The 17,769-nt window shown below is 35.0% G+C and overlaps 1 protein-coding gene across 2 annotated transcripts; it reads left to right on the top strand.

Annotated features, from left to right (window-relative positions):
- Positions 1–3,715: 3,715 nt before the first annotated feature.
- Positions 3,716–15,015, top strand: nr1h4 (nuclear receptor subfamily 1, group H, member 4). Of its 2 annotated transcripts, XM_019121828.2 has the most exons (10): positions 3,716–3,895; positions 5,844–6,021; positions 7,368–7,745; positions 9,732–9,872; positions 10,283–10,419; positions 10,858–10,956; positions 11,213–11,312; positions 11,483–11,629; positions 13,817–13,930; positions 14,456–15,015. In XM_019121828.2, exons 2-10 carry the CDS (start codon positions 5,925–5,927, stop codon positions 14,692–14,694), a joined length of 1,452 nt encoding a protein of 483 aa, XP_018977373.1. In that variant the 5' UTR covers positions 3,716–3,895; positions 5,844–5,924; the 3' UTR covers positions 14,695–15,015. The 2 variants fall into 2 exon arrangements, with proteins under 2 accessions (XP_018977373.1, XP_042600162.1); XM_042744228.1 differs by lacking the exons at positions 3,716–3,895; positions 5,844–6,021 and adding an exon at positions 6,241–6,431.
- Positions 15,016–17,769: the final 2,754 nt, after the last annotated feature.

Genomic DNA, 17,769 nt, shown 5'->3' with positions numbered 1-17,769 from the left:
GTCAGAAGAGGGATTTGTATTTAATGCAATGCCTTTGAAGAATGGAGTATGTCCACCATTAATAACTCATAATTCAATTTATCGTTTACATATGCGTAGGTGGAAGAGCTTTGATAGAGTTTATGTTTGATTGAAAATGTAGAAATGAACCATTTTAGTACTTTTGATATTAAATATGGATATCAAAAAAAGAAACAATCCGCAATGTGCCTGATCCCCCCCCCCTTTTTTTTTGCACAATACCTGTTGAAAAAGATATTTCATTGCTTACATGGATGTCAAGATGATTGTTTGAAATGTGTACTTTACCATTGCATCACTGTAACTGATGTCTCTTTAAATGTTTACTTGGAGGAGAATAAAAAAATCTTTCAATTTATCTTTTACTTATACATTTATATGTGATAAAAATATGCTGACATAGTAGTGTTTTAATATAGCTCAGATAGCATGCATAATTGATTCTCTTTGGCACATACATTAGATTACAGCAGTGGCTGCTCTTCTGTTTAAATAGCATCTTACACTTTTAATGAGCTGAGTGTGGAACAAATGAAATCGAAGTAGATGTAACCGAGACTTCGGACTCACGACATGTTCTTTCTCAGAGAGAATAGATGCATGTTTATGCTGGGATGCTTATATTGGCTCCCTTTGTCTTTGTTGGGAGCAGGACTCTACTGGTTTCTGTCATGTGGAAGTAAACATCCTTCACATTATCGCTATTCTTATGTTCACAACAGCATTTTACAGTGTACAACAAATTAGTCTGGCCACCCAAAGTTTGGGGCAGGACATTCAAATTTCACACACACACACACACACACACACACACACACACACACACACACACACACACACACACACACACACACACACACACACACACACACACACACACACAAACACTTTATCACAGAAAACTGGAAAGAAAAAAGAAAAGAAAAGAAATTATAAAAAGTAATTATACATTATACATAGAATTACAATATACAGATAATTATTATACATACATACATGCATTTTATTAAACAAATTTAAAAAGAAACAAATGTATTGAATTAAGGAGTGTGATCTCCCTTGATGGGCTAGAGTTATTTTAATATTATACTAGTTTTTATTCATATTTTGAATTAGCTTTTATTTTTATATTTTTCCTTTCTTCCTTTTAGTGTAATGTCTTGTAATTTAGTTTGTACTTGACATTTTTATTTTTTGATCATTATTTTTTAATATTACTATTTAGGCTTAATTTATTTTTTAGTTTAAGTTTTGGTTTAGTTTTATTGTTATTTTATTTATATTTCCAATTAGTAACTTGAACTTATTTCAGTTTGTTGCCATACAAAGCAATATTTCTAGCAATATTTTTTGTTTAGTATAAGTTTTTAATTTAAATATTAATATATTTTAATTTCATTGCTTTTGGCAGTTTTACTTGTAATAAATGACCCTATTGGGTTGTCATGTTATATACAAATATTTAATGATCCTCTTAATGGAAATTATATTTTATCCATTTTAGAATAGAACAGAAAACATTTAATGTTAGTGCCACCATAAAATGTGCAATTTCAGTGCCATCATTACCAAGCATGAACCTGTTATTCAGCCTTCACATTCACAGTTCCAGACCTTTTGGATCTCTAGTTCCAGTAATGTATGTATGTTTGGATTCAGTGCGCCATCTTTTGATTTGTTGGTCGGGTAAATCTTGGGAAAGTTCAAGGTTGTGGACCTTGTTATAGTGTGTAATGGCATTTTTTGTGCCACAGTCCTTGACAGCTCATGTTTAACATGCTGATATGAAGCCTCTCGTCAGTTTGTACTACTGTTTGATGGTCTTATCTCTACATCTAGCTTTTATGATTTGATGTGTGGTTCTAAAACGGTAAGCACTTTTTATTTGAGATTAACTACCAGATGTCAAACAAAAAGAGGCTTTGGGTGATAGCTACTCTCCATGGTTCTCTGAAACACGTTTCATGTAATTACTCAGAAAGAACATTCTAGAATTTCAGACATTATAGTTTGCTTTGGCTTGTGTTTATCAAACCACATAGAGAAAGATTAAGTGATGGACACCTCACTATGATATTAAACATATTTCAAATTTTATAAATAAAATATGGACGTCCTGTTAAAAACACCCATACTGTATTGTCCTGTGACTTGCTAAATAGCTGAAGTGTTTGATAATAGTTTTTTAACGGAGCCATGAACTTGTCCTTCTCACAAGGCCATCCATACCCCCCCACCCTCCACTGCTCCACTGCAAACAGCCGCCAGCCAATGGCAAAGGTTTTGTTTATTTCATAGTGCTGTCTGTTGACTCAGAAGGGCCCTCTGTGGATGGAGCAACAGCCGGTAAATGATTAAAAGGCTTGTTTTTAGATACATTTGCAATTATAGCGAGAATGAAATTGAAATTGCAATGTTCAATTTCATTACCTTTTTAAAATGTTACTATACATTTGTATTCAAGTAAGAAAAAAACATGAAGCTGAGTTGTTATTATTAGTATCATTTACTATTATAATTTCTTAATATATTTAATTTACTTTAGCTTTTATTTGTATATATTTCAGTTTAAATTTAGTTTAATTTTTAGTAATTTTTGTAATTTGCTCTTGCTTTTGCTTTTTATTTATTTTTATTTTTCATATTAATTAATTAATTAATTTTTCACTACTACTAGTTAGGTTGTTACTTAAATTTTCAGTTTTCACTTTTTCATTTCCAAATAATAATTTCATATTTAAAAAAAAAAAAAAAAAAATCCTGTTAGTCACCAAGGCAAAATTTCTTTTGTTTAGGTTTTGCATCAAAATGTTTATATTTCATTTTATTTAAGTTTTATTTCATCTAAATAAAATATATTTTTGTCAAAAATTAAGTTTTTATTTATTTAGAGGACCCAACATAGTACAAAAAGTGCAAAATATGTTAGGATTGCCAGTTCTATCCCCCCCCCCAAAAAAAAAAAATATAATTAGAATTAACAAGCATAATAAGGATTATGCAACTTGTTTTGTAATTAAATTAGCAAAATATTAATATATTAATGACAATTATGATGTATTACTAAAAATCCTTGACTGAATAGATTGAAAACCCTTGATCAAAATAACTGACATACTCTTACAATCGCAAAATTAGAAACACAAATGATGCAATCACATCTCAAACGTGCATTTAAGAGTATTTTTTGGGAGATCGTTTAAAGCTTAATTCTAGAAATTGCTAGTAATGTCAGCCTGCCATGTGTTGCAAAATGTGTCATCATCCCCGTTTATAACATCTTGAGCCAAGTTGCAGTAATTGGTTATTGGGCAATTCATCAGACCCAGAAGACTACTGTTCTCTTCAGCTCCACATTAAGCACACAGATATCCCACAATATGTAATATAACTTAAGGCAATGCATAATTTTTTAATCAAACTATTGAAGCCAATATCAGATATCAACGTTTCCAGTGATGAGCTAAAACAGAGCAGGTGTATTTCTATCCAAACGCTTTAAATTACATGAGAGACTAGCATCACTGAGTAATAACTGTGTTTACATGAGTGTTAGGGGATGTGTGTGTGCATCTCTGGGGAATGCGTTGGGAAGAAGGGTGTGCTGTGCTGGTTATCTCTCGCTATTAAGGAGGTAATGCTGCATTTGTAGGCCTGTCAGCCAAAGTTTGAAACTGATGGAAGAGGGAGGAACTGCTAGTACTCATGAAGAGAAACAGATAGTTTAATTAATAACCACTGTCCCGTTTCCCCATGACCCCATCCACTCTGTCTAGTTGCTACATAGAATCAGCTTGATGCTTATTCCCAAATACTGATGGCTTCAAATATCAAGACACGACCCATAAGCGTGCAGTTTCTGTTAGAGTAATAGGTAAGAAAATTATATTTCTGATACTTGTTACTAAAATAAATCATCTGTTATAGCTTACTATTACTTGATGATTGGGGTGATTGGGGCGAGTGTGGAAATTTATTGATTGGAAATGGCACTATGTTATGGAGACCCTCCGTGTGTACTAGCATGTAAGCTCATGGGAAATTATGGGCTGGATTTATTATAGTTTTATGAGGGAAACTGGTTGTTGTGTCTGATGTATCAATCAATATCGCTAATGGTTAAGGCCCGGTTTCATGGTAGTTTGCGACACTGTGGCCTCATTCACATATCCTAAATCACACCGCTGTGACTTTTCTTAAAAGAACCAGTGTTTCCTCTTGTATTATTTACGCTGGGAATGTAGTAAAATGGCACTGTTGATAAAAAAGAGCATTGCTAATGTCGCTAGAACTGCTTTGAACATAAGCACATATGCTAATAATGATACCAAGATCAACTTTTAAAAATAAATCTTCCTTGAATGGATAAAAAAACGAAAACGAATAAATATTGATGTTTTTGTCATGAACAATGTGAAAATGATTCATATATAGCAACCTTTGTTCACACTAGCACTTATGTAGGAAGTATGAAGGTGTTCAGTAACAGAAAAAGTCACAGATGCTGAGGACTAATTTATGAACTTTTAAGAAAAAATCTTCTGTGAATGCATAATAACTTGAATTATGTGAAAATGATTCATATATGTGGGTGATAAAGCTATGAGTCAGAAACTATGAAACAAACGGAATCAAATTGCTGTTTTTAGCAGAAGCAAAAAAGTGAAACTGTGAAACACCTTTAATTTTACCACTACGCATCAGCATGTTTTGTCCTATAGTCAGATGACATTTCTAAAAATAGACTGATCATACCTATAAGGGGACTTTTCTTAAAAGAACCAGTGTTTCCAGTATTATTTACACATAAGGTGGGAACATCATAAAACTGCACTGTTGAAAGAAAAAGAGCATTGCTGCTGTTTGCTGATATTTTACCTTCAACAGAATACGGTTTCAAATGAACTAAAGTACACATGCTAATATCAATATTTTAAGAATAAATCTTCCATAAGTGCATAATGTGAAAATAAATTAATCATAGCATTTTTGTCATAAATTGTTGAAAATTATTCATTTATACAAACCATTAATGAGGCTTTGCTAAATTTATATCAAATGTGCATGAGTATTTTAATGAGAGAAAACAAGTTCACCTGCATCATGTTTTACTTCACCGTGTTCAGTTTATGGTTTCTTAAAGTAATAGTGCTGTGAAGTAAAATCTTGTTTCATTGTGCTTAAAGTTAAAGTAATTAAAACCTCATTTAAAGTTCCAGTGTAGTTAAACTGTTGAAAAGTAATCTACAGAAATATTAGATTTCATTTTAGCCACATACTGTAGGTGAACACAAAATGATCAAGAGTCAAAAACTTTAAGACCTGGCCTTAAAGAAAAACACATCTGCGATGAAATATTGTGGAATGATACCATAATATTCTGAATAATCCAAAAGAAGAAAGTAGGTAGTTTAGCATTAAAAAAAAACATGGAAAAAGCAGATATTATAAAATCCAGTGCCAGACTGTACAGTCCAGAGTTGAAACTGGAGCAAAGGTCACTGCAATCAACTGTAGCATTTCCAGCTTAAAAAAACAAACAAAACAAAACAATCATTTGTTAGAATATTATGTTCAAGATTTCTGATATGACTTCAGGACTTTGTCCTCCTAATCTCAAAGAAATCTAAATTAAATCTGAATGATGTAGTATAAAACTTTGAATGTTAACTTAAATCAGTGATTTTATTCTTGAGAAGCACTATCTAAATCAGTTTAAGTGATGTGTTTTACTATATTGCATCAATACCTTAATTTGCAATAAAAACTGTCTATATTTGTAAGTAAAGCAACCACTTCCTCCATTTGTTACTGTCTTGAAGAAACAGCATTAACCCCATCATTCACTTCCATCTTGGACTGAGGGATCTTTGGACGCCAAGACTTAACACACAGGCTTCTGAATGAATGAGTGGGTGGGCCACGACGTCAATGTGGTGGGACCTTTACAGATCCCACCCAGTGATGCGTTCCCCCTATCAGAGAGCTCACACTTTTTTGGTGAGTATATTGGAAATTCACATTCATTTCTTTCCTATGTTATGCTAATGTTATCTTTGCCATGGTGGGTGATGAAATAAAACTATGAGTCAGAAACTATGAAACAAACTGAAGCAAATTTCTGTTATTAGCAGAAGCCAAAAAGTGAAACTGTCACCTTGCCTGTAATGAGACAGGGGATTGTGACTTATCAAGTTAATGAGCAACTATAGCAACCTTTGTTCACACCAGCACTTATGTATGAAGTATGAAGGTGTTCAGGAACAGTGATACTTTGTGAAAAAGGACACATAGACACATGCTGAGGAGTTAAAGGAACAGTTGGATGGTTAGTAATCAATACGGCTAATAATCATCTGTACCCTTACTGGGTCACACTGAAATGGCCATGGTTCAGGATAAGGCTTCAGGTCAGTACCATCTCATGATATTGAAGCAGTCGTCATATTTTGTGTTGTTGACGAAAATGTAGTGCAGATATAGTACAAAAGTTTTAGATGTCTAGTTTACTTTAAAATTATTGAATTGCCAATGAGAATTCAGTGAGTCTTTCACAGTTCCGAAAAAGTTGTTAGCAAGTGGACTACATATATATATATTTTCCATAATTGTTAATAATGAACACAAACATCGAAAAAGAGCTGATGACCTGTTGGAGTTTAGCTCGAAATATGCAAATATATAACACTTTTAGGTATTCTAACTTTATTTCTAGCATCGTGTTCTGAAATAGGTCAGACCGTAGTTTATAACGCAATACGTAACAGAAAGTGCATGTAAAGTTCTCAGTGTTGCCACAAGGGGTGCTGTAGCAGTTATTAGAGTAAACAGTCTTCTATTATAGTCAGTTTTCTCTTTTAGGTCAACTATTGAAACAACTATTGAAATAGCGACAGATTCATCGGTTGTTGACTGAATGGAAGCAGATCTGAAAATGATCATCAAAAGTGATCATAAAAATCTACTGAAACTCCCTTAGACAGTAATATTGTGTAAATCCAGAGTAAATGCTCTTTGGTTAATGATTGCTTGTTTTATTTCTGGGTGTGTTTGACTTCTGTATTATGTACATTTCACACAATCTACTGCTACTAGTTGGATAGAGGCTGATTATGTTCTTAGATGGTTTTTAATACGCACGTATGAGGTAGTGGAGTTCTTAATGATTCTTATGGTGTCTGCAAGGAAACAGTACCTCAGCGTGTTGTAGTTTCACTAATCGTCGTGTTGGTGTAAGACCTATTAGCACTCCGTGCTGGGCTAACAGTAAGGTGAACTTGAGCTTTGCATCTCCATGACACATGTAAACTGACAAGCTTTGCTCACTCCTGCCATCTTCTCCTCAGATATTCTGGCAGAGCAGAACAGTCCATTGCTACAGGACCAGGAGGTCATGCCGTTCACCAGCTATCCCAGCATGCAGTACACCTCGGTGGAGCCCTCCATGTCATCACCATCATACTACTCCAGTCAGCACTGCTACCCACAGTACAGTGGGGAGGAGTGGTACTCTCCATCCACCGTGTTTGAGATGAGGAAAGGACCGTTGGAGGGAGGCTTTGATAATGAGCTGGACGAGTCTTGCCCTGTTGTCCCGACTGTGTGTAAAAGATCCAGACACGCTGCCCACTCCGGAAGGAGCAAAGGAGAGGAACTGTGTGTGGTCTGTGGAGATAAAGCATCAGGGTATCACTACAATGCACTCACATGTGAAGGATGTAAAGGTGAATGCCATAATTTGCAGTATTTTTGTTTTCAGTCACAAAACATGTATTTCTGAACATGATTTTCATAAAGTTGGAAGCCAAGCTCCGGTTCTTTTTCAGAATCAATTCTATAAAAATAAAAAAATAGCAGGATTGAAAGATTTCACACATTTCTGAACAACATACTAAAATACTCTTGTCAGTGATTCCAGCACCACTTACTGAATCAACAATGTGAAGCAGACAATGTGTGCAATCCAATTCCTGAATGACTAAATCTTATTATCTGATTCTTCTAGTGAATAAAAACCATACACCAAAAACATACAGTGTGACCAGTGTAGCCCAATTCCCAAATGATTGAATCTAATGAGTCAGTTCTTTTTAGTGAATCAAACACATATAGCTTACAACTATATGTGAGATCAGTATAGTTACTGACAGGTTGTTTATGTAACAACATGTAGTTAAATAGTTTTTTTGTCAGTAATATTTCATTTCTAAAAAATAAATCAATTAAATGTTGAACTATGTTATTATAACGCCTCCAATAAGGAATTAAAAGTAATTTAAATGTTTTGCAAGAATTGTTGTACATTCATTTTTTTATTAATTATTTGGCAATGTAATTTTTTTTTAAAACATTGGCTCAACCAGTGGAATGAGTTCAGGGCTATTTGTTGATAGAGGTCAAGAAATTGCACATTTAACTTTAAATGCCAAATATAGCTTTGCATTTTATATATTTATCTGATACATACTGTAACAATGTACAGTTGCACCTTTGTTCTGTGACCTCGTTGTTCACCCTTGAACCTTCATAGATACTGTATATTGTATCCATGGCTACATAACTTATGAAGAACGTAATAATTGACACAGAACCCCATGTGCCAAATTTAGCTCTTTTGAAAATCATTGGCTGAATGACTGCAAGTGTAATTCCACCTGTGCATGGACAATGTCCAAAGGGCAGATGCTGGGCTATGTGTCCCAAGTCCCACAGGCTTGGCTGGGTTCGGTGCTCCTTCACGTTCAGTTTGGATTAGGTTCCCTCTCAGCTTTCTGCTGAATAATGATGTAGGCAACCAGAGCCACATGCCACCATGCAAAGTTAATGTGTGTCATTGTGCTTATGGGCTCATGCTGGAATAATTACCTCTTCCAAAAACAACTGCACATGTTTGTCTGCTGCCTAGAATTGAAAATTGAGCATCCAAGAGTATCTGTATTACAGTACTGAACGTAATGTCTTAAACATTACACCATACCTTAGATCTGTGTTTACAAAGTGGCCTTCTTGTTTCTCCTAATAGTTAAGACTTATACGGTAGCCACTGTTGCTTCTAATGTTTTTATTATGGTTTTCAAAATTAGAGGATAGTTAGATTCCTATAATCCCTGTAATACTTTGGCAATATGTACAAAAGTATGTCATGCAAATAAGGCTATTTAAATTCGAAGCAGTGTAATATGCTCCTGAATGCTTTTTTATGTCTATTTTCGCCATTTGATCTGTCATCCATTGTGTCGAAGTGTAAAAACAACTGATGATATGATAGAGGGAAAATAACTTATTTACCAAAGCAGTGGATCTCAGGGAATTAATTTATGACACAAAATTTGAATTCAGGTCTGTTGATAGAGGTGCAATGTTAAATGCTATAAAAGCTAAATGCCAATAATTAAATGCAATTTTATGTCCTTGTAAAACCATGAAAAATGCAAAATGGTGAGAAAAAAACAGACAAATGCATGAAACTACTGAAATTCAAGAGACATTAAGAAACCAAAATTTGTTATATTTTAGAACTGCATATGTTTTGGGCTTTACAGTTCATGGTAATATTAATACATTTTGATGTTTTGTAACAATTAGCTTTCTAATTTTTTTCTGTGTTGAGTCACTTCATTGTCTATGAAAAATCTGGATCCTGATTCCCAATATTATAGTGACTATACGTGACGTGTGGCATATTGAACATGCTGTGCTACTTCTTCCAGGTTTCTTCAGAAGGAGTATTACAAAGAATGCTGTATATAAATGTAAGAGTGGAGGAAACTGTGAGATGGACATGTACATGCGCAGGAAATGCCAAGAGTGTCGACTCAGAAAGTGCAAAGAGATGGGCATGCTGGCAGAATGTGAGTAAGAGCACTGTAAACATTATAAAACATGTTCCTGTTCAACTAATAAATCAGCCCGAGAGTCACGCACATTGTGAAATCACATAAGTCAGATCAGAAACTCTTGAACAGCAGTTTTTAATAAAAGTTGGCATAGTCAACTTAATTTATTTTCCAAAGAAAATATATCTACAGAGGTACAGTGTTCTATTTAGGCAACAAATGATATGAGATGGTTTGGGTTCAAATAATATTGATTTACTTGAGATAAAATATTAGTTTGCGGAAACTGTATTTTCTACGCTTCTGTAGCTCATGTAGTGTATTGTTTTTTTACATAAATATTGATGAGGAATGAAACAGATTATATATACATACAAAACAGTCAATCTGACCAATCTGTATCTATTTTGTTTTTGCATCCTCAGGCTTATTAACTGAAATCCAGTGCAAATCCAAAAGGCTGAGGAAAAACACAAAAGCCTCCTCTGATGAAAGTTTAGGGGATGATGTTGGTGATAGTAGAGATGCTAAACAAATTGTATCTACCACTAAACCCTCCAAGGTGAGAACACAGGTGTTGTCTGGTTGGGTTATTATTATAATATGTGGTGAAAACTTCCTCAAAACAAATTAACATGCTGTCCCTTTTTGATTTGTGCAACTTTAAGTATTTGAGATACAATTTACTTGGTGCCATGCTTGTTACAATATAACTTTTCAAGTATAACTGCAAACTAATGGTGTTCTATGGCAACTTTATTGAAGTGCTGTATAAGGTTAAAGGGCAACCTCAATGATCCTCTTCACCGTCATTCTGCTCACTTTTGCTCACATATACGGTTACTTCTGAAAGATTATATTAAGATCAAGGGTTGTAAAACGGCTGTGCAGGATCAAATGTTGGCTAGTTGACACCAGTCTTTATTTATTGTTTCACATAGCTGGATTCTCCATGATCCAAATTTATAAACAGGAATTTTGCCACATTTTCTCATTTCAGGAGAATATAGAACTGAGCCAAGACCAACAGGCCTTAATAAGTTATATAGTTGATGCTCACAACAAACACCGCATTCCTCAGGATATGGCGAAAAAACTGGTATGTCTTTTCGAAAATCAACCCTAAAAAACAACTCTTACATTTTATCTCATTTTAGATCAACCTTTTAAGTCTTTAAATCTTTTTATGATTCTTTAATGCACAAAGCAGCCAAATGCTACTGTTAAAATCAGTAAACAGCCTTGCCTTTTCTTATCACTGTTAAATTATTATGTAACCAAGGTTATCACCACCCCAATGTCGTAAAACAGTGGCTTATTTGCATGCTTTTTTCCTCCTTCCAACCTGTCCACAGCTACAAGAGCAATTTAACGCAGAAGAAAACTTCCTTCTACTGACCGAAATGGCAACCAGTCACGTTCAAGTGCTGGTTGAGTTCACAAAAAATATACCAGGTACTGTTTTTCATATTCTAGAACAGCTATTTTGCTAGCAGCATCTATACCACTTGTATGAAAATAAAATAAATTCACATAGTTCAAGAAAACACTTTATATGACAGCAATGTCCTATGAGGAGGATGCAATAACTCCGGCAGTTCTAAGCAAACATATTTTCTGAGCAGGTTTTCAATCTCTGGATCATGAAGATCAGATCGCTTTATTAAAAGGTTCCGCTGTAGAGGCAATGTTCCTGCGCTCAGCCCAGGTTTTCTCCAAGAAACTGCCCAACGGACACACAGAGGTGCTAGAGGACAGGATCAGAAGGAGTGGTGAGCTCAATATTTGGATTGCAGCATAATTTACAGCACGATTCATAACCTTTAACTGCTTTCATGGAGCATTCAAAGGAATCATGACTTATTGGGTTTCAAACTAGTATGCCACGTACTTGTTGAGCCCCAGAACAAAGTCCATAAAGTTCACCAGGTACGTTACATTAATTATGTATCTGTCCGCCCTAAACAACGACAGGAAATTTGCCATCTTGATAATCCTGTGGTGTACATTTCATGTGTAAAAGGACACTAAAGTCCGACTGGTTTTGGTTTCACAGAAGTCTAAGCACTGGATGGCTGCCAGGACAGCACAAAGAGAAAAACCCTCATACAGCTAGTCAACATCATATGCCTTATAACATGTAATCAGATTTTGTAGAAGAGCTGTGGTTAAAGAAGGATGCATGATCAGTTCAATCTCTTAAAAGCATCTTATGCCCTCCAACACTGCACACCAAATCAGCTTTATTTCAAAGATAGTTGCTTTCAGCCTCTCATTTTTTGAAAAGCCATGACAGACGTCCAGTTGGTGATATTTCTAAACAGGCAGATGAATGCAGAGTGGCATCGACTGTTTGAATCCATCACTCTTTTCCCCTGCAACACAGGCTCAGGATTATTCATGCAAAAGGCCAGAGGGGGAGAAATATACTCACTGTCTAAAGAGACTATTGTTCTCTATCTAAACATCGAGAGGCCTATTGTCCCACTCTCTGGCTCTCAGTGCCTCTGACATTTCTCTGGCATGAAGCCTTCGTGATGCGTCAGTTTTTTTTTTGCTCCATCCTTTTTTTTTTTTTTTGGAAAGTTATGATAAAGGTTATCCTTTCATCTGACGGGAAATTAATGAAACTGTGAAAAGAGTCTGTGTACTGCCATCATTTCATCTCTTGTGGGTGGTGACTGTTTATATATACAGGGTTTGTTACACTTCAGCACTGTTTTTCTTTAATATGAACATTTTGGTAAGCTGAATTAAGTCATGTTTTTAATGTCCCAGCTGTCTTCAGTGTGGCAGCTCCCACCGAGGGTTTCCCTGATTGGTCGGTCTGTAAACCAAACCCTATGGCTCTTCACACTGAATGCATTACATCAGAAAAGAGAGCTCGGCTCACATAGCCAGTGAAGTATGATAATTATATCAATGATAATGATAAAGACAAAGACCTCGCACAAAACAGGAAAGCCCTTCTAAGACAGGCTTCAAATGAACTGCTGTTACTTAGATTCCCACTGAATGTGGAAACACACAGCTGTGGGAATCCGAGGCCAGATTCAGATCAGCTCTGACCTAACAGAAAATAGAAAGCAATAAGGTCACGACCCCTGATGATCTGCCATTGCACACTGAGGGAGTTTCAGAAAGTCTCTTCCAGAGCAGACAGTGAATACACTGCAAAAATCATCTTCTTAAGATATATTTTGTATCATTTCTCATTTTTGTCTAGTCAGAATATATACATTTTCCTTAAACAATATCAATTTACTTGCACAAGATATGAATAGTTCTTTTTAAGAGTGTATTTTAAATTAATTTTCTTACCTCACTGGCAAATTCAAGATACAGTCTTTGGAAAAAAGTATTTTCATTATTTTTTTCTGAGACAACAAGACAAAAGTACATAGAGCATAAGATGAAATGTAATAGGTCTGCATTTTATATTATTGATGGATGGATTCTTTCTAAGAGGAAACTGTGTGATTTACTTTAGTGAATACATAGGACACTCGTTGTTACTTTTAAATATACTGTAGGTAACACTGCCACCCTGAGGCCTCAGAATAAAACTGGCCATTTATAAAACCTTTTCATACACATGTACATTCAACAAAGACAGTTTCACTACTTAATACTGAAAATGTGTCCTATAGCTATATCTACTGAAACTCAAACAAATACAGAATTTATGGGGGTAAGATCACAGAGCCACAGCTGAGTGTAGTGTGTACTAATGTGATCTTTAGTCCAGTAAAGAAGGCATGGCCTTAATTTAACTTTAAATAATAGCTGGTATGTAAATATGTGCCTTGGTTGATTAGCTTCAAAGAAACATGTTTTTGAGTGGTTACTGTCGTTTTGACATTGTCAGTACTAGATATTCAATTCTAGAATGATTAATAAAAGCCAAAAAAGCCAAAGCTTGATGTATATCTTCATAAATATCTTTATTTCCTCCATAGGCATATCTGAAGAGTTTATCACACCCATGTTTAACTTCTATAAAAGCATCGGGGAGCTGCAGATGATGCAAGAGGAACATGCTCTGCTCACTGCTATCACAATCCTCTCACCAGGTCAGCTGATATCAGTCACTTAATGTTTTAAATAATGCGTTTCAGAATGCAATGTTAGTTCAGTTAGGGTTAGGGTTGTTAAAAACAGTGTTCTTGTGTTGCCAAAGTTTAGTGCTGATTTGGTGCTCAAAAAAACATTTCTTATTATTACTGTACAATCTTGAAAACAGTTGTGCTTCTTGATATTTTTGTAGATAAATAGGGAGTTCAAAAGCACAGAATTCATTTAAAATAGAAATCTTCTGTAACATTATAAAAATCATAAGGCTGACATGCTCCAAGTAACCATCAATGTAAATGCATTGGCATCATATGATGGAAATATTTTAACCCATTTAAAACCCACATTTGGTTCTTATGTAATCAGTTTGTACTGTTGTTCCAATAAGTTAAATGGTTAATGATTAATAGGGTCACAATAGAAAAGGACATTTTTGCCATTGTTTTATGCTTCAGAAGGCCAAAAATGAAATAAATTAAATTTTTTAAGTTTCATATGACGGAAATTGCTCTATCTATCCGTAGACAGACCATATGTAAAGGACCAGCAGGCAGTGGAGCGTCTGCAGGAGCCCATGTTGGAGGTGCTGAGGAAAGTCTGTAAACTACAGCACCCCCACGAGCCCCAGCACTTTGCACGGCTTCTCGGTCGTCTGACTGAGCTTCGCACCCTCAACCACCACCACGCAGAAATGCTGGAGTCATGGCGCATGAGCGACCACAAGTTCACCCCCCTCCTCTGTGAAATCTGGGACGTTCAGTGATTTAAGTGACTCTTCTGTGTTCAGTGGAAGAGAAAATGTACAAAAAATGGGCGCTTGAAAGAGAAATGCTATAGACTTTTACTAAGCTGCCAAAGAGAGGAGTTTACACACTTTTCAGAGAAGTGGACTTGTAAAGTATGTAATGTAAATGTAATATATTGTCAAACTTCAACTAAAACAGGAAATAAGAAGATTTTAAGACATTATCAGATCTTCAAGAAAAGATTGATGTACACATTTTGATATTGTAATGCCTTTGTAAATGTTTACCTGGCCTTTGCAACTTGGAACCTTGGTTTGTTTAAAATCTGCTTTCCTTTATCAGAAGACTTTGTGGCTTTTTACATTTTATGTCCGTTTGTGTTTTGTGTAATTCATCTAAATATTTTACTGTATTGCCTGACCTGTGGCCACTCTTTTCACTTTTTGAGAATTATGTAACCATTCTTCTTCTGTGCCCATATATATGTGTTTATCTGAAAACTGGTGTTTAATATTGTGAAGTATTATATAAACAGTATATTTAGAATAACAGACCAAATATGAGCCCATATGTGCTAAGCACAAAACCATGGGCATTAAATTAACAGTTCACCCAAAACTGAAAATTTACTGAAAATGTATTCACCTTCAGGTGGTGTAGATGAGTTTGTTTTTTTTGAAGATTTGAAGAAATTTAGCATTTTATCACCCCCTGCAGTGATTGAGTTCAAATAGCTGATATAAAACCTCACAATAATCCATAAGGAATCCACACGACTCCAATCTGTCACAACATGGGATATGCTGGTATCAAATGTTCATGTTGCGATTAATTGCCAATGCTTTTATTACGGTATTGAAATTTAGTTTCAAAAAAGTGGTCATAATACAGTATAAAAAGTTTAATAACTTTTTTCTTATAACAAAATTAACTGAACATTAAAATACAATAAAGCAATACAGAAAAATATATAAAGTTAAAATTTTTAAACAGATTAAAGTGCAAAGACCAAGAGGTTCCACTTTACAATAAGACCTCATTAGTTAACCTTAGTTAATGCATTAACATTCACAATGATCAATAGCTTCATTTGCTACAGAAGTTATTAATCTTTTGTTAAAAAATACAAGTCTTAGTTCATGTTAGCTCATTAAATAACACAGCTGCAACTTTCGATTTTAACAACGTGTTATTAAATATTGGAATACCTAAGATTAATGAAACTAATGAATTAACTAATGTTAAATAATAAAGCCCTACTGTAAAGTGTGAATGAACAATAAAGAATCAAAACACTTTAAAACAATATCTAGGGCATGTTGTAGTCCAGATTACAATGTAAAAAAAAGTTTGAAAATAGCCTATTAAGTCTAAATATTTAACTATTTGGCGCTGTGATGAACACCATAGCAAATCCACAAAATCTGAATGGCTATTTAAATCTATTTAAATACATTTTAGAAAGTAGTGCATTTGCTTTATTTATGGGGTTTCCAGGGTAACGGCTGCTTTTTCTGCAGTTTAGTGTCATCTGCTGTCAGAGAGTGAATGTGCTTTCATTCAGCGCATCTCTCACGTGTTCCCCATGTGCTTCTCATGCGTGCTTGTTTACTTTTAAGCAGCATAGGTGTTGTGCATTTTGACCAGTTGATTGGAAAATTATTCTTAAAATGCATTCCAAATTCTGAATAATTTGGAATATATAATTATTCACGGTATTTAGAAGTGCCCACGATAACAATATCGTGCATATTAATTACCGTGATATATTGCGTTACCGAATACCAGCACATGTCTAGTCACACACACACACACTGAGAGCACAGGAACAAGCGAGGAGACGAGAAATAAAGTAAATTTCAAAGTAATTAATAAACAAAAGCTGGGATTACAAGAACATGGGTAACACTGAGGACACGAAATGACATTTGACAGCGGACAGGAAACGAGAGAAAGAACACACTTTAAATAAACAGAAACTAATGGGACACACCTGGGATCATAGAACTAAATGGAAATAGGAACAGGAAAATCCAAATATGGCCATAAACATTAATCTGCCCACATGGTGGAGGAAAACATAACACCCGACATGAAACAAAGTCTGACATTACTCAGGAGGCTATGGTGGATCCGACAGTCCGGGTGGCCATGGCAGAGCAGCCTCTGAGGCCGTGGCCCAAGCCCCTGACCAGGCCTCTATGGCTGGGGCCCTACTACACAGTCCCTCACCCCCCAAAACCGGGGACTGGAGCCCTCGCTGGGCTTGATGGGGAATCAGGAGCCCTCCCTGGGCTCGACAATGGGATCACATGGGGGAGGAAAACACAACACGAGACATGGAACAAAGTCTGACACAGTCCATCAATCAACATCTTGTCAAGTAAAAAAAAAGGCATGTCTGTGAGAAAAAAGTCCATAATTTGGATGTAGAACTTTAATCATTGCTTCCAGCTAAAATAGTTAAAATGCCTTGATGTACAAATTCTTCTACATCTAAGATGGCCTGAGATTGAGTACATTTTAAGCAAAATTTCATTTTTTCATCATAAATTCAAGAACAAATGAAAAAATTATGGTGTAAGTGTTGATCATGATATTATCCACTATGTGACCAAAAGTATGTGGATACCTAAATGCACTGCATATGTGCTTGTTCAACAGTACTTTCAAAGCCTTGTTTAAAGGGGTTAGTCTTCCACACCAATTCACCTCACGAACAGACCAAAGTTGTTAATCATTGATTTGAGCAAGTGATGAGAAGCTGATCAGTCCGAATCTAAACAAATATACTAACCAGTTTTGTAACTCAATTAACTGATTCATTCAATTTATTCATTCACAAATCTTTAAAAATAATCACTTTTTGTGTTTTACAGAAGAAAGAGTCATACAGGTATGTCCTATATGTAAATGATTTTCCATTTACTTTATGTGCAAGTTTTAAAGTTATTTTAGTGTTAAATTAGATTTAGCATGATTAAGCTGCAGAACATATTCTGTTGCCTGACTTCATCGACATAAGTTTAACATTATCCAGATTTATTGCTTGCATACTATAATTTTTTTTTTTTTTAATGTTTATTTGTATT

Source organism: Cyprinus carpio, chromosome B18, assembly GCF_018340385.1.
Source record: "Cyprinus carpio isolate SPL01 chromosome B18, ASM1834038v1, whole genome shotgun sequence".
Taxonomy (NCBI): Eukaryota; Metazoa; Chordata; class Actinopteri; order Cypriniformes; family Cyprinidae; genus Cyprinus; species Cyprinus carpio.
This window is presented reverse-complemented; position numbering and strand designations above follow the sequence as displayed.